Source organism: Neltuma alba, unplaced genomic scaffold (assembly GCF_004799145.2).
Source record: "Neltuma alba isolate B1F8T4 unplaced genomic scaffold, ASM479914v2 tig00012051_pilon, whole genome shotgun sequence".
NCBI lineage: Eukaryota > Viridiplantae > Streptophyta > Magnoliopsida > Fabales > Fabaceae > Neltuma > Neltuma alba.
Genome location: NW_021636615.1, coordinates 243,947 through 269,959, shown reverse-complemented (window position 1 = coordinate 269,959; position 26,013 = coordinate 243,947). Strand labels below are relative to the sequence as shown.

The 26,013-nt window shown below is 34.5% G+C and overlaps 1 protein-coding gene across 1 annotated transcript; it reads right to left on the bottom strand.

Annotated features, from left to right (window-relative positions):
* Positions 1-617: 617 nt before the first annotated feature.
* LOC114721619 (probable LRR receptor-like serine/threonine-protein kinase At1g07560) lies at positions 618-24,391 on the bottom strand. Its single transcript, XM_028907480.1, has 13 exons — positions 24,343-24,391; positions 24,098-24,247; positions 7,318-7,876; positions 6,240-6,715; positions 5,880-6,015; positions 5,349-5,420; positions 5,192-5,263; positions 4,844-4,986; positions 4,414-4,631; positions 4,146-4,272; positions 1,562-1,624; positions 1,294-1,483; positions 618-1,202 (listed from the first exon to the last, which is right to left on the bottom strand). The coding sequence occupies exons 3-13, from the start codon at positions 7,677-7,679 to the stop codon at positions 797-799; spliced, it is 2,265 nt and encodes a 754-aa protein (XP_028763313.1). The 5' UTR covers positions 7,680-7,876; positions 24,098-24,247; positions 24,343-24,391; the 3' UTR covers positions 618-796.
* Between the last annotated feature and the right edge of the window lie 1,622 nt (positions 24,392-26,013).

Genomic DNA, 26,013 nt, shown 5'->3' with positions numbered 1-26,013 from the left:
ACTTGGATTGTGGAATTCACTTTGTATAAAAGATAGTTTCTCATTGAAATTATATATAAAAAATATGATGTTACTGTTAAACAATTTTTATTTTTTTAGTTTAAAAAAACATAAAAATAAAAAGTCAAAATTACCAACCACTAACAAGCTTTTCTTTTACACAAACTCTATCTGGATTATTTTGACCCTCTAATATGATTCATAAGCCCTCGTTTCATTTTGGACAAACACATTTTTCGTATCTTTATATCATTTTTTTGTGCCAGTCGTGTGCCATCTCCATGGGAGAACCAACAAAAGTTTGGAAAAATCACGTTTGACCTTTTCCACTTCAAATTATGTGGACATGATTTGTAGGTGGAACCATTAATTCCCAAACAAAACTTGAAATTTTGATGGCCTGAGGAAAATCGATATGAATCTAGTATAAAATTCAGGTAATGACATCGATGAAGATTCAATTTAGTATTCGGCTAATCCTCCGTGCGTCCTTTATTGCATTGTTCCCATCTCTTGTTCCCTTTTCCATCTTTTGAGACCATTAATTATCGATCCATTCATGAAATCAAACCAAACAGTAATTGGGAATAAAATAAAGAATGAAATAGAGCCATAGAAACCCACTAATCAACTGAAACTTCAGTAGCAAATTAACAGAGACAGATGTCACAACCATGATCAAGTCAGAAAGTTTCATAATCCAACAAAACATAACTTCTGTAGAACAAGTCCAATGAGAAACCACTTTATATTACACACAACAACATCCATTTTAGTATAAACTAATGCAAAGATACTACCTAGCTGAGAGGAGGGTGATTGAATCAAGATTCCCAGAATGATTGATTGGATGGCTTGGTATACCATTTGAATTCGAAAGACCAATCTCCATAGCTAAACATTCCCTTAGTTCATGCAACACATAACTAATGTCTGGCCTTTGGGTGCGCTGTGGTGCAATGCATGACATTGCTGTCTCCACAGCCTTCCATGCGGAACAAACATTGAATTCACCTGCCAACCTTAGGTCAACAATGCCTTGGATATCCCCACACTCAATTTTTGGACGAATCCAATCAATGACGAAACATATATCCTCAAGTTCTCTTCTCACCGGTGGATGGCTTGTGATAAGTTGAAGAAGAATCATCCCGAAACTATAGATGTCACTTTCTTTGTTTAGGTTTCCAGACTTTTGAAATCTGTAGTGTCAACAAATAATTAGCTTACAATACAATAGTCTTTTATTTTCTTTGGATTAATATTCTTTATTGATAAAATGCAATGACTTACTCAGGATCAATAAAACCAGGCGTACCAGCTGGTTGAGTTGATAGATGAGTATCTCTTTCATTTTTAAATGCTCTCGATAATCCAAAATCAGCAAGCTTGGCTACCATGGACTGATTTAACAGAATATTGGATGGTTTTAAGTCTCTATGAATTATGGGAGTCTTACAACCATGATGAAGATATTCCAGTCCTGCAACTTTATCAAATTATGTAAGTTATGGTAAAATGTGATTGTTAAGGAGAGAAAAAAACTCGTTAGTTCTCTAACCTCTTGCTGCATCTATACTAACTTGAAGTCTCTCATTCCACTTTAAAACTTTTGGGTTTTTCTCTGCAGAGACATTGGGTTTTGGTCAATCGAACGCTAGGAACCAAAACACGCATATGATGGTATATGTAACAATTCAGTAAAGTGTATAATATAAATGAAGTTGTTAAAAGAATTTGAACAACAAATCGAAGCGTCAAGGTTGGATCAACTCTAAAAGGATGTTTTAGAAGAAAAGAGGAAAAGTGGGTAAAAAAGAGTATGGTAAAGTAGAAGTTTTGGAAACTTTGTGAGGGGACTAACCCTTAAAGAGATGTCTTTCTATTTCTTTTTTCTTTTTTGTTGTTATCTTCTTTTACTATTATTTTCTAAGAGGATAATCAAGTTCCCCCATATTCGTTGGTATACTCTTGGCTTGGCAAAAGAAGCCAATCGCTTCAAAAGATCATATATGTGAGCTATTTATAATTAGTTTTTGATTAGTATATATAGTTTTTGATACTAGATGCTGGGATAATGTTAACCTCGTGAAATTTATGGTATTTCATCACATTTTCCTTTAGCTATTTCACTTTTTGGTAAACTAGTGCATATTTGGATGTACTCATGAAAGGAAAATGAGCATAATTGATACTTGGGCTACAATTGTGGAATTTTGGTTAACTGTGAATATTTTGCCCCTAATTTATCAATTTTGGCTTTCACAGTTTGTCTTACTTTGTTAGGTGGTTGAAGCTTGCCAATTGAGCCATTTGAAACAAAGTATTGATTCCCATGAAGTTGGAAATATACTTAGGAAGCCATGCTATAATGAAGAAATCAAGAAAAGAGGAGATGTAAAATAGAGCACTGTTGGCCTCAACCAACAAAATCTCTTAGCCTCAATTAACAGCATTCTAGAGAATAATTGGCCGCAACCAAGGAAAATCTTGGCTACAACCAACGGAAAATTACTGATACTTTGTGTTTTGAAAACAGCATGCTTCCTAGGGCTTCATATGCTATATAAATCAAAGGAATGCGCTATTTTCACGCATTCTAGTCTTCTTGGGTGCATTTGGGAGCTCTTTGGTGTGCTAGGACATGGATTTTGATGGAGCTTGAGTTGGGGTTTGAAGTTTGGAAGAGATTTTGGCTTCATATCTTGGTTCTTCTCCATTCTCCTTTCCTTTCTCATGTTCAATGTTTGTGCTAGTTTATCTGTATTTTTCATGGGATTTCTGAACATGTGCAGCTAAACCTTTAATTCTAGGATTATTTTGAATCTTTATATGGATTAACTCTTGATTCCTCCTCTCATTTTGTGATTAATGATGTGTGTGCGTGTGTGTGTTTATTTTACCCCTTGCTTAATGCTTCTAAGTGCTTGATTACCATTTAGATGTTCTGTTTATTTGAGTGATGCTTGAGAAGGCTAGCTTGAGTGTAGAACTTGGGTAAAATTGTGTAAGAACTTTAAGTTTGCATGTCGAATGAATGGTTTTGTTAGTAAAGTAGAGATATACTTGCCACCCTTATATAGTCGCTTTAGGATTGGAGATTAAAATTAGGCTTTATTAATTGTAACAAGAGATTGAGCAATTAATGAAATTAAACACTTGTTCTTGACTTGAGAAAGCTTTTACACATACATTATGAATCCTAAACTAGCATATATTCTTCATTAAAAGCTTTGATGAGAGGAGATAAATTGCATGTTAATAAATACAAGGGGGATAAATAATCCTAGATCTCATTTTATCCTTGAAGTCTAAGAATCATTTGTTTATATTAATTTTTAATTTTGAAAATAGTTTCCTTTCACTCTTAACATATTTGTGTCACTCAAATTAAGCAAAAGTGTGATTATCAATACTTGACGGGTGAACAAAAAATTAATCATTTTCATTGGAGTTAATTAGAAGTATATAGGGATCCAAAATCACTTTACACCAAGGAAAAAAAAAAAGATTCTAGTAGGATTAATGATTGAAAAGGTGTCGCAAAAGTCTGAAGAAGTAATCTCAGCAAATGAATTGTCTAGAAGTTATGTGCTGGTAAAATAAATAACTTTGATGTGAATTGATGGAACAATGCTAGAGATAGTGAAATCAAGTGAGGAGTTAAGGACACAGATGGAGAAAGTTTCACTTGCTTGGTCGAGTGCCGATAAATTTCTTGCGCACTAGTTTTAGTCAATAAAATATTCACCACCAATTTCTTCCTTATAGATATACTACCTTCAGTCCTTGAAATAATAGTTAGTTTGACTTTTAATTTGGTCTTAAATATAAAATCTCAATTTATTTTATCTCTCATATTTATCTATTTTTTTTAAGTAATTCTTGTAGTAGTTGCACCTATTAAAGATTTCATCAAATGGTAACTCTAGTTAATACACATAATTAGTAAGGGTATTCTAGGAAATTTAACTCATTTGTTATAAATAACTAACTTAACACCCTTTTTTAATCCACTCAAATTAGTCAACTAACTCTTGTATTAATGACCAGAAATAGTATTATAAAGGCAAGAAAACCATATTAAAATTATACCAACCATTACGCAATGCTAGAGAAGTTTTAATTTGATCATTAAGACAAACCTGACAATAGTCCGCTGAGGTCTCCAAGATCCATATATTCATAAATCAATGCTTTGATGTCGTTTTCATCACAAAACCCAACTAGTGAAACCAAGTTTCTATGATGAATGACTGTTAAGAGTTGAGCCTACAAGTTAAAATTGCTCAGATCTCTATTTTAGAACATAATTTTTAATAAGAACATCATTCTACCACCCAGTAGGAACATATTCAACATTGAATTATTAAAAAAATTGAAAACTATGACTTGATGACTTTTATTTCTGACCTCTGATTGAAATTCCTTATAGCCTTGCCTTGAAGATGGAGAAAGTAGCTTAACAGCAACCTTTGTGTCATCTTCTAAAGTACCAAGGTAAATTTTTCCAAACCCTCCTTCTCCAATAGCAGTTTCTAAATTGTTTGTGATACGGAGTACCTCCGTGTAAGAAAATGATTGATTGTTATCTTTTGCAGCTTCCCTTTTTTGAAATTCACTTAGGATGACTACAACATTAAATGAAATTTTGTGAGACTTTCATGATCTTATAAAGTTGTAAAAGCAACTAATTGAGCTTAATTAGATTATTGGCCATCCAAAGAGATTAGACCGTTTGAAGAAAGAGAATCAAGGCATGTGCAGATTTTTTTCCTTAAAAAAGGGGAATTTGGGGATACGTTTCTATCAATGAATTGGCAGCATGTGTACGAATAAATACCTCTTTTATGTCTAAATCTCCAGATCACCAGAGCAACAATAACAGTTAGGATGACCAAAGCCGCAACTGATGCAATAAGTGGAATTACAAAATTGTGTTTTTTGCAGGAACTCTTTTGGCAAAGACCTGGATTGTTGGCCACACTAGTAAAATAGAGCAGGGGTTAGCCGAGTTAACAGTATAAGGATATATAATACACATAATGTCATATCAAATTTGATTTATTATATTAAAGCAGATTGCTTCTATGCTTGCGATTTAGGGTTATTTTTGTCCCTTAATGCTTTAAAAGTTAAAACAATGGAGGAACTAATTGAAATATAGAATTTAACATTCAAGACAGTAAACCTTAGCTGCAATCCAGCATTTTCCTTCAAAGCCTTGGGAATCGAACCAGTGAGCTTGTTTCCTGCTAAATTACTGCAAGTGGAATTCTAAGATACACGACTTCACAATGAACATGAACACGAAAGACTACCTAATGTAATTTTAATTAAGATCTTACATGAACTTCAAATTCGGAAGAGTTGAGAGAAACTCTGGTAGTTGTCCAATCAATTCATTATTTGACAAATCCCTGTGAACAAGAGTAAGTGTTATTCGTAAAACCTAACAAGATGCTCAGTATAATGGTACGTAATTGAAATTTAGAGCCTATCTTATGTAAAAACTTACAATGACTCCAATTTTAATAATTTAGCAAAGGATTCACTTATTTCACCTTTGAGGCTGCTTGAGCTCAAGTTCCTACAATTTGTAATTTATCCACCATTTTAAGCAACGTAACTAGGAGAGAGAAACGAAATGGAATCTAAAGGTTATACGTTCAAATATATACTAGTCTATGATTGAGATACATCATCAAATTAAGACATGCAGGTCATTTCATGAATAAAAAAATCAGCAAATAATAATGTTCATACCTCGAAATAATACGGCATTCTACTCTCATCCTTAACTATTGTGTGCAAGATGTTGTCCTTGGATGCAGCAAAAATAACATCATAAATAAGAGTAGAAATATGGGACTACTTACAATGAAAGGATCCTTATATTATTGTCGGAGCTGCAAATCAGGCCATCCCATGCTAATTTAGATGGAACGCATGGGTCCCCTTGCCAACTAATTCTAGAGATCCCATAAGTATGCTTTATTTCCAACATGGCATCAACTACAAAATTTCCAATCATAAATCATTAGACAGTATAGTATTTTATTCTCTTTTAGTTTAGTATGGTGATTATATGAATAGAGCAAAAACTGATAGAACGATGCCCAAAATGAACGAATGATAAGGAAAAGAAATAATATCTCCGGTATAAGATCTACTTTGTTGGGCAAATTGTACTAGAAAATAGATCTTATATTGAAGACTGGAGGCAATAATAGAAATACCATCTTGTGTTGCCGTAGGAGAATCAGGTTGTGAGATGGCTTCATAAATTTCGTAGGCATTTAAGATTGGAGGAGCATCTGAATCAGCTGTTGCCATTGCTGTGAAACTAACGTAACCTTTACTCATCTTGTTGGAACTTAAGGTGATAGGCTTCAAGTATTGAAGAGTAAGTACATGAGACGGTGAATTGTCGTCGTCATCATCAAAGGTGACATTGATAATCCTCTTGTGGCCAGAAGGAAGCTTCTGGATTTCAGCGAAGTGAAGGAACCAATAATATGGATAAGATATATCGCCACTCCAATTCGCAGTCAATACATTGGAATTGTTTAGGGGTTGTGATGCAGTGCTTAATACTTCTAATGGCAGGTCATAATTGGAGCTCTCTGTGTTTCCTTCTACACTTGATTTTGCAACATCCCAAGCGTCAGCATGACGTGTTCTCCATAAGCGGTCGAATACATCGTCCCTGTACCTACGGTAAAGTGCGCGTACACACTTGTTTAAAAAAAAAACAAAATCTCTTTGCACGAGGAAGAAGACTTAGATCTTTACTCTTACACACACACACACACACACACACAGAGATTGCCATAGATCCTTCCTCTTATATGCTTACCATACTTTTGTTCAATCAAATTAGAACAAATGGGTTTTAAAGTAAGAAAACCGTGAAAGTATCTATTATATAATTTTCCTGGTGGTAATTATTATATAATTTTCCTGGTGGTAATTATACTTTTTTTCTCTTCATTAAATTCTTAATTTTTTTCTGTTCGCACCGTTAGCCCATATAACTTTGGTCTGTTAACACTGTTATCATATTAATAGAGCACAAATAAATTATTTAATCAAGAAAGAAAAATGCATGGGCATTAGTCCACCTATATGTATGTATGTATGTATATAAAAGATCAATTTTCAAGGTCAGCAAAAATAATAGTTTTTACTTTTTATTTACTGTACATCTTTGACTTCTCTCATATATATATATATATAAAATTCACAAAGTCTCACAAAAATATAGATACAAGCTAGTTAATTATTGTAGCGTAACAAAAATGAAAGAGCACCTACCTGGTAAAAGGGTTCCAAGGCGGAGAGCCACAGTTGACCCTGGAATATAGTAACAAGGGAAGTGGAACTGCCGAATAGGGAGAGTTGTTAAGTGGCCTTAATTCCAGAGTGTTAATAAAAGGAGTACCAAGTCCAGTGTTCACCAGGCACACTTGAACCAAGTGATCAGAAGGAAGCTGTTGAATTATGATTTCGTTGAATTGGAAATAAGTTGCATTAGGCAGCCGAATTGTTGTCCAATAATTGGCCCCAACGTAGAGTTCGAAGACTGGAACTGTGTTTTTGTTGTCATAATTCCCATATGAAAATATTGCTCTGATCAGATACGTTTGATTCATCTTCTGTTGTTGTTTTGGTTTCATAACGTAACAGTTCCTTTTTCCCTCCGGAAAACTTCTTAACGTCTTTAGTTGTCGGCTTAGGTGTGGAAAGTCTTCGAAGTTGGATGATATTTCATAGTTTTCTCCACTGCCAATGAAGTCTTCATCTGTCTGGTACCAGATTCCTGTTTGACTGTCCAACTAATCTCCCCTTGCTCCACAATCTATGCTTAGGAAACCTGAACCAATATATGAATTATTTTCCTTGTTTTAAATAAAAATTCCTCAATGTAGATTTAGGAGGAAAAAGGAATAACAGAAAAGCATGCACGTTAAGAGGTTAATCTGTTACCTGCTGAATCATGGGCTGAGTGGCTAACAATAATGATGAACGAACAAGCACGTACAAAACCAAAATCCATAGTGATATTTTCTTCATCATGTATTCAAGTTTAGATGGAAAAAGGGATAGAGAAACGATGTGCTTTCGGGAGAAGAAGAGGACTAGTGAGCATAAATATTAGGATCCTACATAATCATGTGACTTTTCTATGACTGGTCTAAATATAAATAAAGAAAATTAGTTATTTGTTTATTATCAAAAATGTTAATCTTTCATTTGGCTTTTTGTTTATTTTTTATTGCCCCCTTAATTTGGAAAAGTTCTTTTTCTCCTTAATCATATTTGAGGAACAAGCAGACACTAACCTCTCGTTTGGAAGGATAGAAAATGAGGAAGAAAAGAAAACCTAGGAAAGAAAATGATTAGAGATATTTTTTTAAATGTAGGCAACTCTTTCAATGAGAATTTAAATATTGGTTCACTACAAACGCTAAACCCAACTCAACTGTTTGCAGAAAAGTTATTCTAAATGAATGAACATTTATTGTGAAAGACGATCAACATTATATTTAGCAATTCACAAGTTTTATTAGCTATTCATAACAAAAATTTTGCAATAAAGTTGCACTCTCTAATAAACTTCTATTATTATGCAATCACAAGTTTAGAAATTAACAAGTCTTATTTAGTACTTCACATGTCTCCATTAGCTATCCTTAACAAAATGTTTGTGATAAATTAAAATGGTGCTTCTCAATATATTAACCTTTATTGGTATTCAATCACAACAACACAACCTTTATTAATTCACAAGTTTCCGTTAGCTATTCGATATACAACTTTGATGATAAAGTTAAAGTTGTCGGAGCTCTGGTTCCTAACAGTATTGCCAGCAGGTCATTGGCAAAGGCGGCTTTAAAAAATGAAGAGGAGCCTTTGAAAGGAAAAGGTGAGAGGCAATGTGATAAAACACCCAATTTTCACAAAATCCTAAATTAGACCCATTAGCCAATTAAGGATTTACTGAGTCTGTTAGTGTGGCTTAATGTTTTGACATAAATATTAAGAAGCACGGTAAATTTCTTGAATACGTTAGTGGCGCAACTTTATATAAATAGATGCTGGCTAAAAACTTCGTATAAATAGATTGCCCTTGTGTGAATTAAAAAGAAAACGACAGCAAATTAAAACGAAATAATATAAAGTTGGTGTAATAATTATTCTCGCAACGTACGTAATATATGTTTTCAAATTTGAATAGATGTGAAATTTTTTGAAAGGCAAGACTTACGTCAACTTTTGGTGAAGTTAACTTTAGTTGAAATTCTCTAATCACGCTATTTTTCTTTTTTTAATTATTGGTTGTTAAAATGCATATATACACTTATGAATTTAATTATTAATTTCTTGTACATTTTTGTATCAATTCTTATAATATAAATTAGAATTTGTAAATTTTCATATAGACACTTATTATTGTGATATTGTTAATTATTAGAATGTGTATGTTCATTTGTAAATTCACATATTAACTGATATAATAGATAAAAATAATTTGATCTGAGTTTTATTTTTGTTCTAAATCATTCAAATAATGAAGTTTATTCACCCTCTTTTCACTTAATCCTTTAAGTATATGCGGGAGACGCCACCCAATTTGGCTCGTCTCCAATATAATTCTGGTATTAAGCATTTCGACCAAATTTTGACAGTCCAGAATTATATATTTCCATTGAAATATTTTAATAATATTAATCTTATAAAATACTATTAATTATGAAAAGTATAAATTGGATAACCGTATTAATTACTAATAAGAGAATAATAGTCCGACTCCCTCTAGTCCTTATTATAAGGGGTCTGATAACCTCTCCAAATGTCTACTTATTCAACTTGTTTTAGAGCCCTTTTATATGTTTTGGAAGTCAATTTTGCAAGAAAAAGCCTGAAGCGAGCAAGAAAGAGAGACCAGAAGCAGAGAGACTTGGTTTAACTATCTCTTTAGTATTAATGATAATGTTTAGTTGTTTTTACCTTGAGCTTAATGCTTCCTTGTGTTTGGCCATTATTTGGATTGATTGTTTGATTAGTTTAAACTTGAGAAAGTTCAATTAATCTGTGAACTTTGGTAAAAACATGCTAGTTTGGAAATTTAACTGAGTAAATAGATGGTTTGTTGATAGAACAGAGATGTATCTGTTAAACTAGCATAGACTAAAATGGGTTTTGGTTTTCAAAGTGCAACATTTTTAAACAAATGCAAGAGATTGCGATGTTTTATTATGATTGTAAAAATTTGGTTTTGACTTGAGAAAGCTTAATCAATTTTGCGAACCCTGGCTAACTGAACTTATTGTTAATTACTACTTGAGAAGTGATTAGTCCAGTTTTATGAAGTATTTTAGCAAAGAATAACCCTAGTCCCTTATTTGTTTCAAAGTCAAGTTGATTTTATATTGCTTTAAATCATTGTTTTCCTAATTTCATCTCACAAATTCTTTTATAACTTTTGCTTCACTTAACCTAATCAAGAACACAATTATGATTTTTAACTCATCTAGCCTTAGTCTCTGAGGGAATGATACTTTTTATATTACTTGCGACCCATCCGCTTGCAGTTTAGCTAATCGGTTAACAAGTTTTTAGCATCGTTGTCAGGGACTAACAGCAAGATTGTTTGTGGTTTATTATCCTTATTGTGTGATTGGTTACGCTTAAGTTTCTTTTAGCATTTGTAGTAATAGTTATAGGTAGAGTAGTAGTATTTATTTAGGTCATTTCACTAGATAAGTTTGATACTTGTGTTTTTTATTTGAATGTGCAGGTAACTCCTGACGTATGCAAGGAAGACTGGAAGTTATTTTGGAAGAGGTTACTGAAGAAGAATCCAGTTCAGGAGAAACTAAAAACACACCAAAGATTCAGCAATGACCCCAGCTACTTCTACCATCACTACTTGAAACAGAACCACAAGAAACCATGGCAGAAAAGGATGAAAATGACGTATACACACTTGATGACTATCTGGACAAGGAAGGGCACACTTCTCACTCTAATATTCAGCTACCAGACATTCAAGCCAGGGATTTTGAAATCAAGCCCATTATGATTCAACTACTGGGGATGATTGGTACTTCTGAAGAAAATTTCAATGATGATCCTAATGAGTATTTGACCAAGTTTATAGAGGTTTGTGAGAACTTCAAACAAAATGGGGTTACTAAAGATGCTCTGAGGTTGAGATCGTTCCCCATGTCTTTATCTCACAAGGTGAAAATGTGGTTGAATTCCTTGGCAGAACACTTGATTAAGACTTGGGATGAGCTTGTGGCTAGGTTCAAGGCCAGATTTATTCCAAGAGGTAAACGAGCTACACTAAGGGGTGAATTACTTTCTTTTGAGCAACATCCGGATGAGTTATTTTACAAGGCTCGGGAGAGATTCAAGGATATGTAGAGAAATTGTCTGAATCATGAGCAGAAGAAATATGTTCTAATAGAAGCTTTCTGGAATGGGTTGAATGATCAGACAGTGACTATGCTGAACACCGCTTCAAATGGAGGAATTGGAAAGATAAAAGCAGAATAAGCTATATGAATTGTATGAAGAGGTGGCATCTAGCACTATGTAACAATATAATAAGAGAAGGCAAAGTTCTAGGAGATACAAGGAGCCGAGTTCTTTATCATCTAAAGATATTGCATCGCAACTTGAAGCGACCTCCAAAAGGTTTGACAATTTGGAGATGCAAATTAAGAAGGGCAACACTGTAGGGGTTCATGCACTTTAGGCTTTCGGGTACACTTGTGACCATTGTAATAAGGAACATCATTCTAATCAATGCCCTTACACTTTGGAGACAGTCAATTATATGAATAATATGCAGCGAAGGCCACAACGAAGTCCTTACTCTCAAACCTACAATCTAAACTTGAGAAATCACCCAAATTTCTCATGGCAGAATGGGCCAAGTTTGAATCCGCCACAAATATTATCATCTGGTGCTAAACAAATAGGGCCTCTTAGCTTTCATAGCCAACCATAACAGTACCCTCAGAAGGAAGAATCTAAAATCAATAAGATGTTTGCTCAGTTATTAGCAAATCAAGAATCTGCAAGGGCTGAGAATAAGGCAACCTTCTCTCTTCATAAGACTACTATCAGGAATCTTAAAGTTCAAATGGGACAACTAGCCTCTCAAATGAATGTTTTCACAAGAAATAGCCTTCCTAATGACATTGCTCCTAATCCCAAGAAGGACAATAAAGAGGAATGTAAAGCAATCACCTTAAGGAGTGGTAAGGTCCTCCATGACAGTTTAAGTCCCGGGAGAGTTGCACAAGAAGTTTAAAATGATGTGGCAAGTGATCTTAACAATAGTGAAGAAAGACATGAAGAGGCAATCTCTAAGGATGACAACAAGAAGAGAAAGCAAATTGAGGAGAATATAGTAGATGTGGTGAAGGGCAAGCATATGACTATTGATATTGCGGAGGAAAAGAAGAGGAAAATGCTGACCTCTCCTCCTAACTATGTGCCATCACCACCTTTTCCTCAAAGACTCAAGAAATAGCAAGAGGATGGCCAATTCAAGAAATTTCTTGAGATGTTCAAACAATTGCACATTAACATACCTTTGGTGGAAGCCCTAGAACAAATGCCAAAGTATGCTAAATTCATGAAAGATGTCCTGTTAAAGAAGAGGAGGCGATTTACTGAGTATGAAACTGTAACAGTGACTAAGAGTTTTGCAACACCTCACTTTTATATACTAATAGGATCATTTTAACGTCTGTGAATCACTAACGCCAGGTTTCCGTTCTGGGAAAAGACAGGGAATTTTTTTTTTTTTCCTTTAACATTAGAATCCGTTGATCAAATATTTCAAAGCTTCAGATAACTGATGAGTGATCCAATATCAACCCTACTTTCAACTTAATCTATTATCATCTAAAATAATTTCATACTATACAATCTTATAATATTATATTAAAAATAAAGCAACGCTCTTGGTTGACAGCATATACGTGCACCTGGCAATGCTCACTTCCTTCTTCTAGAGGATACAAAATAATATTTCCATAGAGTAAGTAAAGTTACTTGCCCATATAATTTGCTATACAATTTACAGAATTATAACAGGTATCTCTGCTCTTCAACCAGCCCATCTTCTTCTTAAATAACCTCCTTGTCCTTCTAGCTACTAGCCTTCACTGTTCATCATAAATTGGGGGGTGAGATTCCGAAGAATCCCCGTAGTAGTAATTTCCATCAAACAAATGTGTAGATCACATAAAACATGCAAAACAAGCCAAAGTGGAACATAACCTTGCAAGCTAATACAATTAAGCATTTATGCGCGATGACAGATAGAAAAGCTGAATAAATAATGCACAAATACCTGGCGATCACTGTCCCATGTCTATTAGACAAGCTGAATAAATAATGCGCTAATAATTGGCAATCACTGCCGCGCATATAATTGGCAATCACTGCCGCGCAAATAACTGGCAATCACTGCCGCGCATATAACTGGCAATCACTGCCGCGCAAATAACTGGCAATCACTGCCGCGCCAATAACTGGCAATCACTGCCGCGCATATAACTGGCAATCACTGCCGCGCAAATAACTGGCAATCACTGCCGCGCATATAACTGGCAATCACTGCCGCGCAAATAACTGGCAATCACTGCCGCGCATATAATTGGCAATCACTGCCCCATGTTTATCAGCTGCACGTGGTCACGGTTAAAAATCCATGCAAGGAATTAAGGATTACATGTTCTCATGCTTTAGAAAAGTAATATGGCACAAACAGACATGCAGCAATCATACACAAGTGTAAGGTAGGAAAGAACTACTACCTGGTCCGCATCCCTCCAAATCAAACCTTACCATTCTCCTTTCTTTCTATTTCTTGGTGGGCTTGAGCAGATATCAAAACCTATTATATTAGTAAGGGTTGGTTAATACTTGATCCAACATAATTTATAAATTAAATAACTCTCTTTAAATCCCAATCTCTTTCAATCTCTACCCTTACTTAATAGTTGGTCATCCTGGACAATTTTTCTTATTTAAACTTTTATCTTTGGAGAGTTTCCTTCCTTATCTCAACCCAAACAATTACTGTTTTAGCATCCTCATAATTATTTAATCACCTATAACCTCAAGTTCTATTTAATTTCACTCTCTAACTATACCATCCACTTGAATCTCTTAACCTCTTAAATAATTCAAATTATTTGAGTCTCTCCTTCAACTTTAAATCAACATTTTTAAGTCCCCAGATACATTTTTATTCAACTAAAAAGAGTTCCATTCGTTAATCTATTCAACCTTAACCATCTTATTATATCTTCATCTTAAAACAAGTATCTCCTTCCCTCTCAATATATCACGCCTCACAGAATGACAAATCAGGAAATCTTTTTGGTTCCAGATCCAAAGACATTCCCCACGTAATTTATCCCATCACGCCACAGCAACACACTTTGATCAATCTAATTTTTTTATTCCTCATTTACAACCTCAAACAATAAGTCTTACTACTTCTCCAGACATACTTTATCCCATCACGCCACAGCAACATACTTTATTACATATGTATTTGTATATATGCATATAACTTCTCCATTCGTACACAAAGACTGAACCAAGCACTCAAAATATATATTATATAAATATAATAGGATTTAACCATTCCCGTTTCATTGACGGTTCCCTTCACTTCCAAACATCAACTAACATTTATATACTCAAGACATTTCGAGTAAACCCCCCTCCGGACAGCACATTGCAGAATCAAAAATATATATATATTTTTTTAATAGCAATATCCAACCCACAACCACAACTAAACACATGCGTGATCATAAAACTCTGTTTCGGCGAAGTCAAAACAGAGCAACCATTCGGTGATTCAACTTCAACATGCAGAACCGGATACTGTCTTCATGGGTTATTAGCACCTGTTTCGGAAACACAAGACAGAGGCACAGAGAGGAACATACATCCAAGAAAACATACTTCTCTTGCTTTTTAACAGTAAACCCGACACCCGTGGCTTCATAAACTCAGCCGCAGTTTTGGAGTCACATAACAGAGGCGTACAGAAGACATGAAGACCTTAAAATAACAGCTATACACTCCATTCTAGTCCTTGGATACAATTTCTGCAACTTGATACCCCAACTCTCCACTTCCTCTCTCTAACCCGAACTCAAACCCATCATCAACTTCATATTCAGCCTCCCAAAGCAGAAAATAACGATGGAAGTGTGCTTAAGAGACTCACCTTGATCAATTAATCGGTTTGCATGCAATAGAATCACCTCCGATCACCTTCTCGCTGGTAGCTTCTTCTGCGTTCTCTCTCTCGTTCTCTCCCTCTACGTTGCAGAACAGAATGAGATGAAAAAGGAGGGTAGGATCGGTCTGGAGGTTAAAGAGACAGAACACGTGGATGACCAGCTGATAATTGAGGGAGTGAATCAGGTGGCAAACAAAGAAGGCAGCACGTGTACTACATGGTTGCTGAGTCATTTTGCCCTCCTAAATAATTATTCCTCCAATCTTATTCCTTCTCCTATTTTTCTGAAATATAAGATATATCCAGAAATTAAACCAAAATATCATAAATGGATTTTTCTTATCCATTAGCTTCTTTGACCCATAAAATAATTTTCCTAAGAAAATAACCCATTTTTCTATGAAAATAGCTTTAAAATCATCTAAGCCAGTTTTTGGGGAATGAACTTTTCCAAAATATTTCTAAACCTTGAAAAATCAATATTCCATAATTTTCCCCAATTGTGATTGAGCTATTAAATAATTTTAATGAACCTTCTCTTTTCTGCTCATCCTGAGTCAGAAAATTCGGGGTGTTACAATTCTCCCCCCGTAAATAAAATTTCGTCCTCGAAATTTGGATAATTACTTTGAGGCATAAAGTATGGATATTGCTTTTGCATTTCTTCTTCTACCTCCCATGTAGCTTCTTGTGGTTACAATCCTTTCCAGACCACTTCTACAAATGGAATACTTTTATTTCTCAATCTTCTTTCATGTCTATCAATGATTCGTTCGGGTCACATGGCATAGGTCAGATCATCTTGTAGATCAACTTCTTCATATTCAATGACATGCTCTTAGTCTGGTTAATACTTTTTCAGTTGTGACACGTGAAAAACATTATATAACTTACTCAACTATGGAGGTATAGCTATCTGATACACCATTGGGCCTACTTTTGCAAGAATTTCAAATAGTCCTATGTAACTCGAATTTAATTTCCTCATTTTCTTTGATTTTCCTATGCCCATAGTCGGTACTACTTTCAAGGAAACATAATCTTCCATCTCAAATTCCAACGGTCTTCTTCTTTCATCAGTATAACTCTTCTGATCTTTATAGATCGACTTATGTATGTAGTTGGGGATGCATTGAGGAAACATGGTCTCCCACCTTCAACGTTGACTACCTTCTTTGCTAACTATGTAATTTTTCTCAGTGCTCTTAACTCATATGTTGTGATAGATCACATCCACAATGCTGGATACCTGACATCAACTAAGACTTGTTAATGGCATCCATCATTCTGAGTACCTAAATATCAACCAAGGTATATCAATTGCATCAATTATTCTGAGTATTTGGCATTATCTCTTAGTACTCAATCTATTGATATAATATTTGGGGACTTTTTCCGTTCCTCTTACCTTCTTACCCCAAACTTAGCTTGCCTAAATGCATTCTACTTGGGATTTGCAACACTACACTTTGTTAACTCTTACTTTTCTTTGTTGACCAATTAGAATTGAGCTCGGTCTATTTAACAACTTGGCTATCTGAAGAAAAATCAAGGATACTCTCTCTGTAACGGTTAACCAGACTCAAGAAATCTTACATTCTAAATTCATCTAAGGTCATTGTCTTCCCAAAGAAAACTGCTTTATTTTGGGCATTAATAACTCTCCTCTGGGTCTTCTATGACCATAAGATCTAACTACGATCTTGAGATCTAACTGCGATCTCACTAGGCCCATTTCTTGGATCTAACTGTGATCCCTTTCTGGGAATTCCAATACCAAAGAATGAAGTTATAGAATAACTTTATCTCTATGAAATCTGGCAACCATACTGATAATTCTCCAAAACTGATCTTAGATACCCACATTGCTTTCTTAGGCCTTACTCATTCCTTTTGGCAACTCCAACATTATCTCCTTACACTTCTCATTTAACTTCATTATCTTATTCTCAACTTTCTCAAGCTTTATATCTATTTGTCCACCATGTCAGCTAGCTCTTTGAGCTATTTATTCATCCTTGTGGCCATTAGAATCAACATTATGCTTAGGCCACATACCATACTTGCCCTACCTTAGTATAGGGTCTTACCACTTCTAATAACTTTAGATGGTACAAGGAGAGAACTCATGATACTGCCTTATCTCTCTTAAGGCCGCCTTAACTGTTCAAAAGCTTAGGTCGCCACTTTGCCTTTATGAAAAAAAATAGACTTATATCCCTATTTGGCTTTCTTAACTCTTGCCATTACACTCTGGTAAGGGAGTCTCTTAACTTTGACTCAACCTCAGGGAAAGTCTCTTTACTCTGCGTTAGTGGCTACCTATACTTTCTTATGAAAACATATCATTACCTCTCAACTTGACTCATCTAAGTACTGTAGAAGTGGCATCCATCTTGCAATTAAAGCAATAATACTCATTAAAGTGTTTGGCATGAAATTCATCTAGTTGTAATGTCAATTTGTTTGGTAGTCAGCTATTTGGCAGCATAAGAGAATTTTTTTTTTTTCTTGAATCTTTCTTAGTATCCTGCTAAACACAAGGGACATCTGATTCCATCATTACTCTTGGCCCCTAATTTATTTTATGCTTTCATTAACATAAGGTCAACTCCGTATTACCTTACCTCAGCTGCTTTTCTCTTCCTCTCAGAGGACCAGTTCCCACTATCTTGGGAAACATTCAGTGGCCAAGACCTTTCTCATACTAAGTTTAGCAGTCAACTATTTTTAGGTTCCTCTGAAAACTCTTACTGCATACCATAACTCTTTTACTAAAATGCCAATACTAAACCTCGATGGTAAAATTATATCTTTAATTTCATTAATGACCTGAGTACTTTATTCGTATACCTTACAAATATCATAGGCATACTGTCTAGTCCCAACTTTTCTGAGCATTTGAATATCATTCAAATATATTCCTGTTGAGCAGGCACTATAATTAGGCATCTGACTATACCTTCGCCTTTACTCATCTTGTCCCTTAGTAGTATCTATAATAATATTATTAGAATCAAAAGATATATCTTTCTGTTCCTGCACTAATTTGCACCATAATTTGAACTTTTCAAGGAAGGTAAATAATTTGAATTTTACTTCTTCAAAACTTCAACTCTTACATGCCTTTGAAATTTGTTACTTTATTTGATATTGCTTCCTTACTGACTCTACTTGTATTGACAAAAGAGATCAAATGTTGAACTAGTTATGGCTAAAAACCAGAAGCTATTGTTGCTGTGCTCCTTTCCTTTCGTCTATATATATATATATATTCCCTTCTCTTTCTTGTCTTTCTTATGAATCTGTTAATCTCTTCTATCATTAGTCATTCATTATTAAGATAGTTTAGAACCTATTGCATAAAGTTCACAGGGAATCTTTCTTCCTTCTCATGTACCCCTATTTGTCTACTTCTAGCTGGTATGGAACATCCTTCCACTATTCAAAAGAATAGTTCCTAAGAATAGAAATTTAACGTGCTGACATTCAAAAGACAAGCAGCTAATAATTTTAATCACATTCTATTATATTCAAGCCTCTCAATTTCCAACTCCTTTGCATCATTGATCATTCGATGGCTACTAAAATTTCCTTATCTACCTTTTAGAACCTCAACAAACCTCAAACAATAAGTTTCAAATCAATCTCAACTATTCTTTTACTAACTAGTTATTAACAAACCATCGATCATCAAAATAACACTCTTTCATTGACTATAACCATTTAAACATTTTCACTGAATAGCCCCTACAGTTAGGCATCAAGCTTATCATTAGCTCTCTTATTCTAATTTGTTAAAAATCCTCTAACTTGGTACCCAATTCTCATAATCATGTATACTAGATTCACAAGTCTAGACTATCTCTTGGGCTCAAATATTTGTTTATGACAACATATCCAAGAGGTTCTCTATTCATAATAAGTTTCTCAAGTCTTCATCCCTTTCAGTTTATTGTCTCATAGTACTTTCTCTTATCTATTCAGGAATCTAAGCTAGCTTACAACTATTGTATATTCTCTTGTCTCATGGCACTTCTCAAATCATAATGCCAAACATCTAGTTCATCCTCAATTGAACTTAAAATGAGGAACATCAATGAACATCATCTAAAGTACAAACCTCAACCATACCTCAAACTTATGTCAAATATACCTTAAACACACCTCAAATTAATATTTTATTCGGATCACATTTATATAATTCCTATCTCATTAAATCTACGCTTAGCCCGAACTACGCTTTATAAGTTTACTCAAAACCCTTGATTCATTGGGGACTTGAACTTCATATCTTAGTATGCCTTAGTTCTTCTCTAAGAATTATAACAAGTCTAACATATAACAAGAACATAAGCAGAGCATTCTGCCTAAAGCCAGAACCTCATGCTCTGATACCATAAATGCAACACCTCACTTTTATATACTAATAGGATCATTTTAACGTCTGTGAATCACTAACGCCAGGTTTCCGTTCTGGGAAAAGACAGGGAATTTTTTTTTTTCCCTTTAACATTAGAATCCGTTGATCAAATATTTCAAAGCTTCAGATAACTGATGAGTGATCCAATATCAACCCTACTTTCAACTTAATCTATTATCATCTAAAATAATTTCATACTATACAATCTTATAATATTATATTAAAAATAAAGCAACGCTCTTGGTTGACAGCATATACGTGCACCTGGCAATGCTCACTTCCTTCTTCTAGAGGATACAAAATAATATTTCCATAGAGTAAGTAAAGTTACTTGCCCATATAATTTGCTATACAATTTACAGAATTATAACAGGTATCTCTGCTCTTCAACCAGCCCATCTTCTTCTTAAATAACCTCCTTGTCCTTCTAGCTACTAGCCTTCACTGTTCATCATAAATTGGGGGGTGAGATTCCGAAGAATCCCCGTAGTAGTAATTTCCATCAAACAAATGTGTAGATCACATAAAACATGCAAAACAAGCCAAAGTGGAACATAACCTTGCAAGCTAATACAATTAAGCATTTATGCGCGATGACAGATAGAAAAGCTGAATAAATAATGCACAAATACCTGGCGATCACTGTCCCATGTCTATTAGACAAGCTGAATAAATAATGCGCTAATAATTGGCAATCACTGCCGCGCATATAATTGGCAATCACTGCCGCGCAAATAACTGGCAATCACTGCCGCGCATATAACTGGCAATCACTGCCGCGCAAATAACTGGCAATCACTGCCGCGCCAATAACTGGCAATCACTGCCGCGCATATAACTGGCAATCACTGCCGCGCATATAACTGGCAATCACTGCCGCGCAAATAACTGGCAATCACTGCCGCGCATATAACTGGCAATCACTGCCGCGCAAATAACTGGCAATCACTGCCGCGCATATAATTGGCAATCACTGCCCCATGTTTATCAGCTGCACGTGGTCACGGTTAAAAATCCATGCAAGGAATTAAGGATTACATGTTCTCATGCTTTAGAAAAGTAATATGGCACAAACAGACATGCAGCAATCATACACAAGTGTAAGGTAGGAAAGAACTACTACCTGGTCCGCATCCCTCCAAATCAAACCTTACCATTCTCCTTTCTTTCTATTTCTTGGTGGGCTTGAGCAGATATCAAAACCTATTATATTAGTAAGGGTTGGTTAATACTTGATCCAACATAATTTATAAATTAAATAACTCTCTTTAAATCCCAATCTCTTTCAATCTCTACCCTTACTTAATAGTTGGTCATCCTGGACAATTTTTCTTATTTAAACTTTTATCTTTGGAGAGTTTCCTTCCTTATCTCAACCCAAACAATTACTGTTTTAGCATCCTCATAATTATTTAATCACCTATAACCTCAAGTTCTATTTAATTTCACTCTCTAACTATACCATCCACTTGAATCTCTTAACCTCTTAAATAATTCAAATTATTTGAGTCTCTCCTTCAACTTTAAATCAACATTTTTAAGTCCCCAGATACATTTTTATTCAACTAAAAAGAGTTCCATTCGTTAATCTATTCAACCTTAACCATCTTATTATATCTTCATCTTAAAACAAGTATCTCCTTCCCTCTCAATATATCACGCCTCACAGAATGACAAATCAGGAAATCTTTTTGGTTCCAGATCCAAAGACATTCCCCACGTAATTTATCCCATCACGCCACAGCAACACACTTTGATCAATCTAATTTTTTTATTCCTCATTTACAACCTCAAACAATAAGTCTTACTACTTCTCCAGACATACTTTATCCCATCACGCCACAGCAACATACTTTATTACATATGTATTTGTATATATGCATATAACTTCTCCATTCGTACACAAAGACTGAACCAAGCACTCAAAATATATATTATATAAATATAATAGGATTTAACCATTCCCGTTTCATTGACGGTTCCCTTCACTTCCAAACATCAACTAACATTTATATACTCAAGACATTTCGAGTAAACCCCCCTCCGGACAGCACATTGCAGAATCAAAAATATATATATATTTTTTTAATAGCAATATCCAACCCACAACCACAACTAAACACATGCGTGATCATAAAACTCTGTTTCGGCGAAGTCAAAACAGAGCAACCATTCGGTGATTCAACTTCAACATGCAGAACCGGATACTGTCTTCATGGGTTATTAGCACCTGTTTCGGAAACACAAGACAGAGGCACAGAGAGGAACATACATCCAAGAAAACATACTTCTCTTGCTTTTTAACAGTAAACCCGACACCCGTGGCTTCATAAACTCAGCCGCAGTTTTGGAGTCACATAACAGAGGCGTACAGAAGACATGAAGACCTTAAAATAACAGCTATACACTCCATTCTAGTCCTTGGATACAATTTCTGCAACTTGATACCCCAACTCTCCACTTCCTCTCTCTAACCCGAACTCAAACCCATCATCAACTTCATATTCAGCCTCCCAAAGCAGAAAATAACGATGGAAGTGTGCTTAAGAGACTCACCTTGATCAATTAATCGGTTTGCATGCAATAGAATCACCTCCGATCACCTTCTCGCTGGTAGCTTCTTCTGCGTTCTCTCTCTCGTTCTCTCCCTCTACGTTGCAGAACAGAATGAGATGAAAAAGGAGGGTAGGATCGGTCTGGAGGTTAAAGAGACAGAACACGTGGATGACCAGCTGATAATTGAGGGAGTGAATCAGGTGGCAAACAAAGAAGGCAGCACGTGTACTACATGGTTGCTGAGTCATTTTGCCCTCCTAAATAATTATTCCTCCAATCTTATTCCTTCTCCTATTTTTCTGAAATATAAGATATATCCAGAAATTAAACCAAAATATCATAAATGGATTTTTCTTATCCATTAGCTTCTTTGACCCATAAAATAATTTTCCTAAGAAAATAACCCATTTTTCTATGAAAATAGCTTTAAAATCATCTAAGCCAGTTTTTGGGGAATGAACTTTTCCAAAATATTTCTAAACCTTGAAAAATCAATATTCCATAATTTTCCCCAATTGTGATTGAGCTATTAAATAATTTTAATGAACCTTCTCTTTTCTGCTCATCCTGAGTCAGAAAATTCGGGGTGTTACAAGTTTCACAGATGTCATCAAGCAAATTCCTCCTAAGCAGAAGGATCCTGGGAGTTTCTCTATTCCTTGTCATATTGGAAACAAGTTCTTAGGGCAAGCTTTATGCGATCTGGGAGCTAGTATAAATCTGATGCCATTCTCGATTTTCAATAAGTTAGAGTTAGGTGAAGCTAGATTGACTACTGTTACTTTGCAATTGGCTAATAGAAGCATGTCATACCCTCGGGGAATTATTGAAGATGTGTTGGTTAAGGTTGACAAATTTATATTCCTTGCTGACTTTATTGTGCGTGACTTTGAAGCCGATAAAGAAATGCCCTTGCTCCTAGGGAGACCGTTCTTAGCAACTGCTAAAACCCTTATTGATGTTGAAAAAGGAGAATTAACTTTGAGGGTTAATGATAAACATGTAACATTCAACATGCACCATTTAATGAAAGCACCAAGCCATCATGAGTAGTATTCTTTTATAGACATCATTGATCAAATTGTCCAAGAGGATTTTAACAAGTCAATGTTCAAGGACCCTCTTGAAGCCGTGTTGTAGGGACTTGAAACATATGACACAGAAGTAGCGAACGTATTGGCATTAATGAATGCCTCATCTTCTTACTCTAAGGGCCGAGCATACTTTGAAACTCGGGACCTTTCATCCTTAGAAAGACAGGCTTTAAAGCCATCTCTTAAAGAGCCACCAACACTTGAACTTAAGACCTTACCATCTCATTTGCAGTATGTCTACTTAGGCTCTGACAATACCCTACCGGTGATTATTTCTTCTAATCTCACTGTACAACAAGAAGAGCAATTGGTGGAAGTCCTTAAGGTTTACAAAAAGGCTATTGGATGGACAATTGCAGACATTAAAGGTATCAGCCCGTTCTTAGCTGCGGCCTCTTTGCCTCTTAGTATTTTTTTTTCACTTCTGAAATTTTTTTCTTGTTTTTGTTTATCATTAGCTTCTATATAAAATAAATGATAGTTTGATATTTTATGCGAGAAAAATGGTACGGCTTTAAATTTTTTATATATTTTTTTAAAAAGTGTATCTAAATTAAAAAGAAACAACACAATTCTAAAGTACTTTTTTTTACCCATAAGATATTAAAATTTTACTTATTTTATACAAAATCTAATGATAAAAAAAACGAAATTGAGAAGTGAAAAAGAAAAATTAGGGGCAGCTAAGAAGGGGTAGCTAACACCCCAAATCCACCTTCATGTGCTTACCAGGGTGAGCAGCAGCATCGCCGGTGGTGAGTTCCCTTCCGTCTGCCATCGCATCACAGATATTAAGGAAAAGTTGGATGAAGAAGAAGCATGCAATCCATTGTGGTGCCTTCCCCATGAGATCAGTTGAATTCTATGAAGACGCTATCTCTGGCTCATGTTATTATGTTACGATAAGCATATATAAAGTGGGAACAGTTAATTAAGCAGAAGATAAGGAAAATAGAAAATAGAAATGAACTAACCATGCAGCTCAAGAGATGTCAGATTCAAACCAATATGAGTAGAGGCTTGTGTACGCTAGTCAAGACGATGGGGTATGTGTGTTTATATAACTAGAAATTGTAGGGAATTCATAATTAATTATTGATCTTTCCTATTTCCAAGTTGAATTGGTCCCCGTAAACGCAAAATACCATTGGTTTGTCTGGAACGTGGAGATGACATTTGTAGCTTTCATCTCTTTATACGGTAGAGAGAGAAGATATTTTTTAGTCCTATTTATAGGACACTGAGAGAAATTTTTTTTGTATGAATGTGCAGTTTTACCCTTTATTTATTATTGTTTGGCTTTGTTTATGAGGTATAATATATATTAAATAGGGATAAAGTTAAAATTTTAAATGAGAGTTAATCAAGTTTAAGATTTTTCTTGGTATATATGAAACATGTTGAAAATGATTTATACATAGGACTAGAGAAGTAGAACAGTTCAACACTTGGAAGCTAATGCTTTTATTTTAGTTATTTTATTTTATTTTTTGGCTAACGAATGTTCATATTTATACAAATGAATTACCTCCATGCAATACAACGAAAATCATAAATATGACAAAGTAGTTGTACCAATTGACAAAAATGTAATATAATGAGTCCTTTAACCTAGAAAAAAGGGGGGAGAATTTCAGTAAAGTCCTAAAAAATACATAATTTTAAATAGGTCCTAAAAGATTCTAAAATTTCAATCTAATATGTAAGAATAAAGATAAAAACATATTTTTTTCATGTGAAATGACCAAAATACTCTTATTTTATTTTTTTGAGGAAAAAAAAGTTAATCGCTACCAGCTAAGATACCCAAGAGCAGGGTTTGAATGTATGACTCTTTAATTGACCAAAAATTTGTGACCACCAAACTATCAAACCCTTTTTTTGGTGAAAAAAACTATCAAACCCTTTTAATTCCCAAGCCTATCCAATAGTTTAGTTGGAAAAAAACTTACAAATAATGAGTGCTACTAAAAAAACGTAGTTTAAGGCATAGGTGGAACTTGACCGTTTCAAATATTTTACTTAGCTTATTTTCCCAAGCCTATCCAATAATTTAGTCGTTGATCATTACGGCCAATATTTTTGTTCTTGCTATAGAGGAGTTTATTATTACACTTAAAAGCTAATGCTTATTTATGCTTATTTATATCAATACCTATGCTCTTCCGAGTTGCAAAAAAGAAAATATAAATAGGAATCATTTTTAAACTGTTATAAAATATTTTTCTGGTGGTGTTGTTGTTGTTTTAACAACCTTTCCAACTTCCAAGCATGCTACGCAAGAATGATTTGACTAGGCCAACGAAACGAAAAAAATCTGTAACTAACTTGTCATTAGAGTTTAATACTCTTCCAGTCCTTAATATAAGACTTATTTAACTAATTTGATTAGATTAAGAAAGTTAGTTAATTATAAGAAATATGACATGTTTTTCCTAAAATATCATAATTATCTTTCTTAATATACTTCCTTCTTTACTTACTTGATTATGGTTAAGGGAGTATTTATAGGGGTAATTTAAAAAAATTGATAAATATGATAAATAGGTTTTATATTTAAGATTACAATTAACTTAACAATTAGCGCCTATATTAAGGATTGGAGGAGTAGTAATTATTTTCTTTTCTCGTGAGCTAATTCTCCC

Bases quoted from the DNA above. Each gene is read 5' to 3' on its own strand.
- LOC114721619 (XM_028907480.1), bottom strand. From the start codon at position 7,679: ATGAAACCAAAACAACAACAGAAGATGAATCAAACGTATCTGATCAGA. The intron at 6,016-6,239 runs GTATTTCTATTA...GAAATTTTGTAG, and splicing joins TCCTACGGCAACACAAGATG to TTGATGCCATGTTGGAAATA. The intron at 4,632-4,843 runs GTATTTATTCGT...TTAATGTTGTAG, and splicing joins GAGATTTAGACATAAAAGAG to TCATCCTAAGTGAATTTCAA.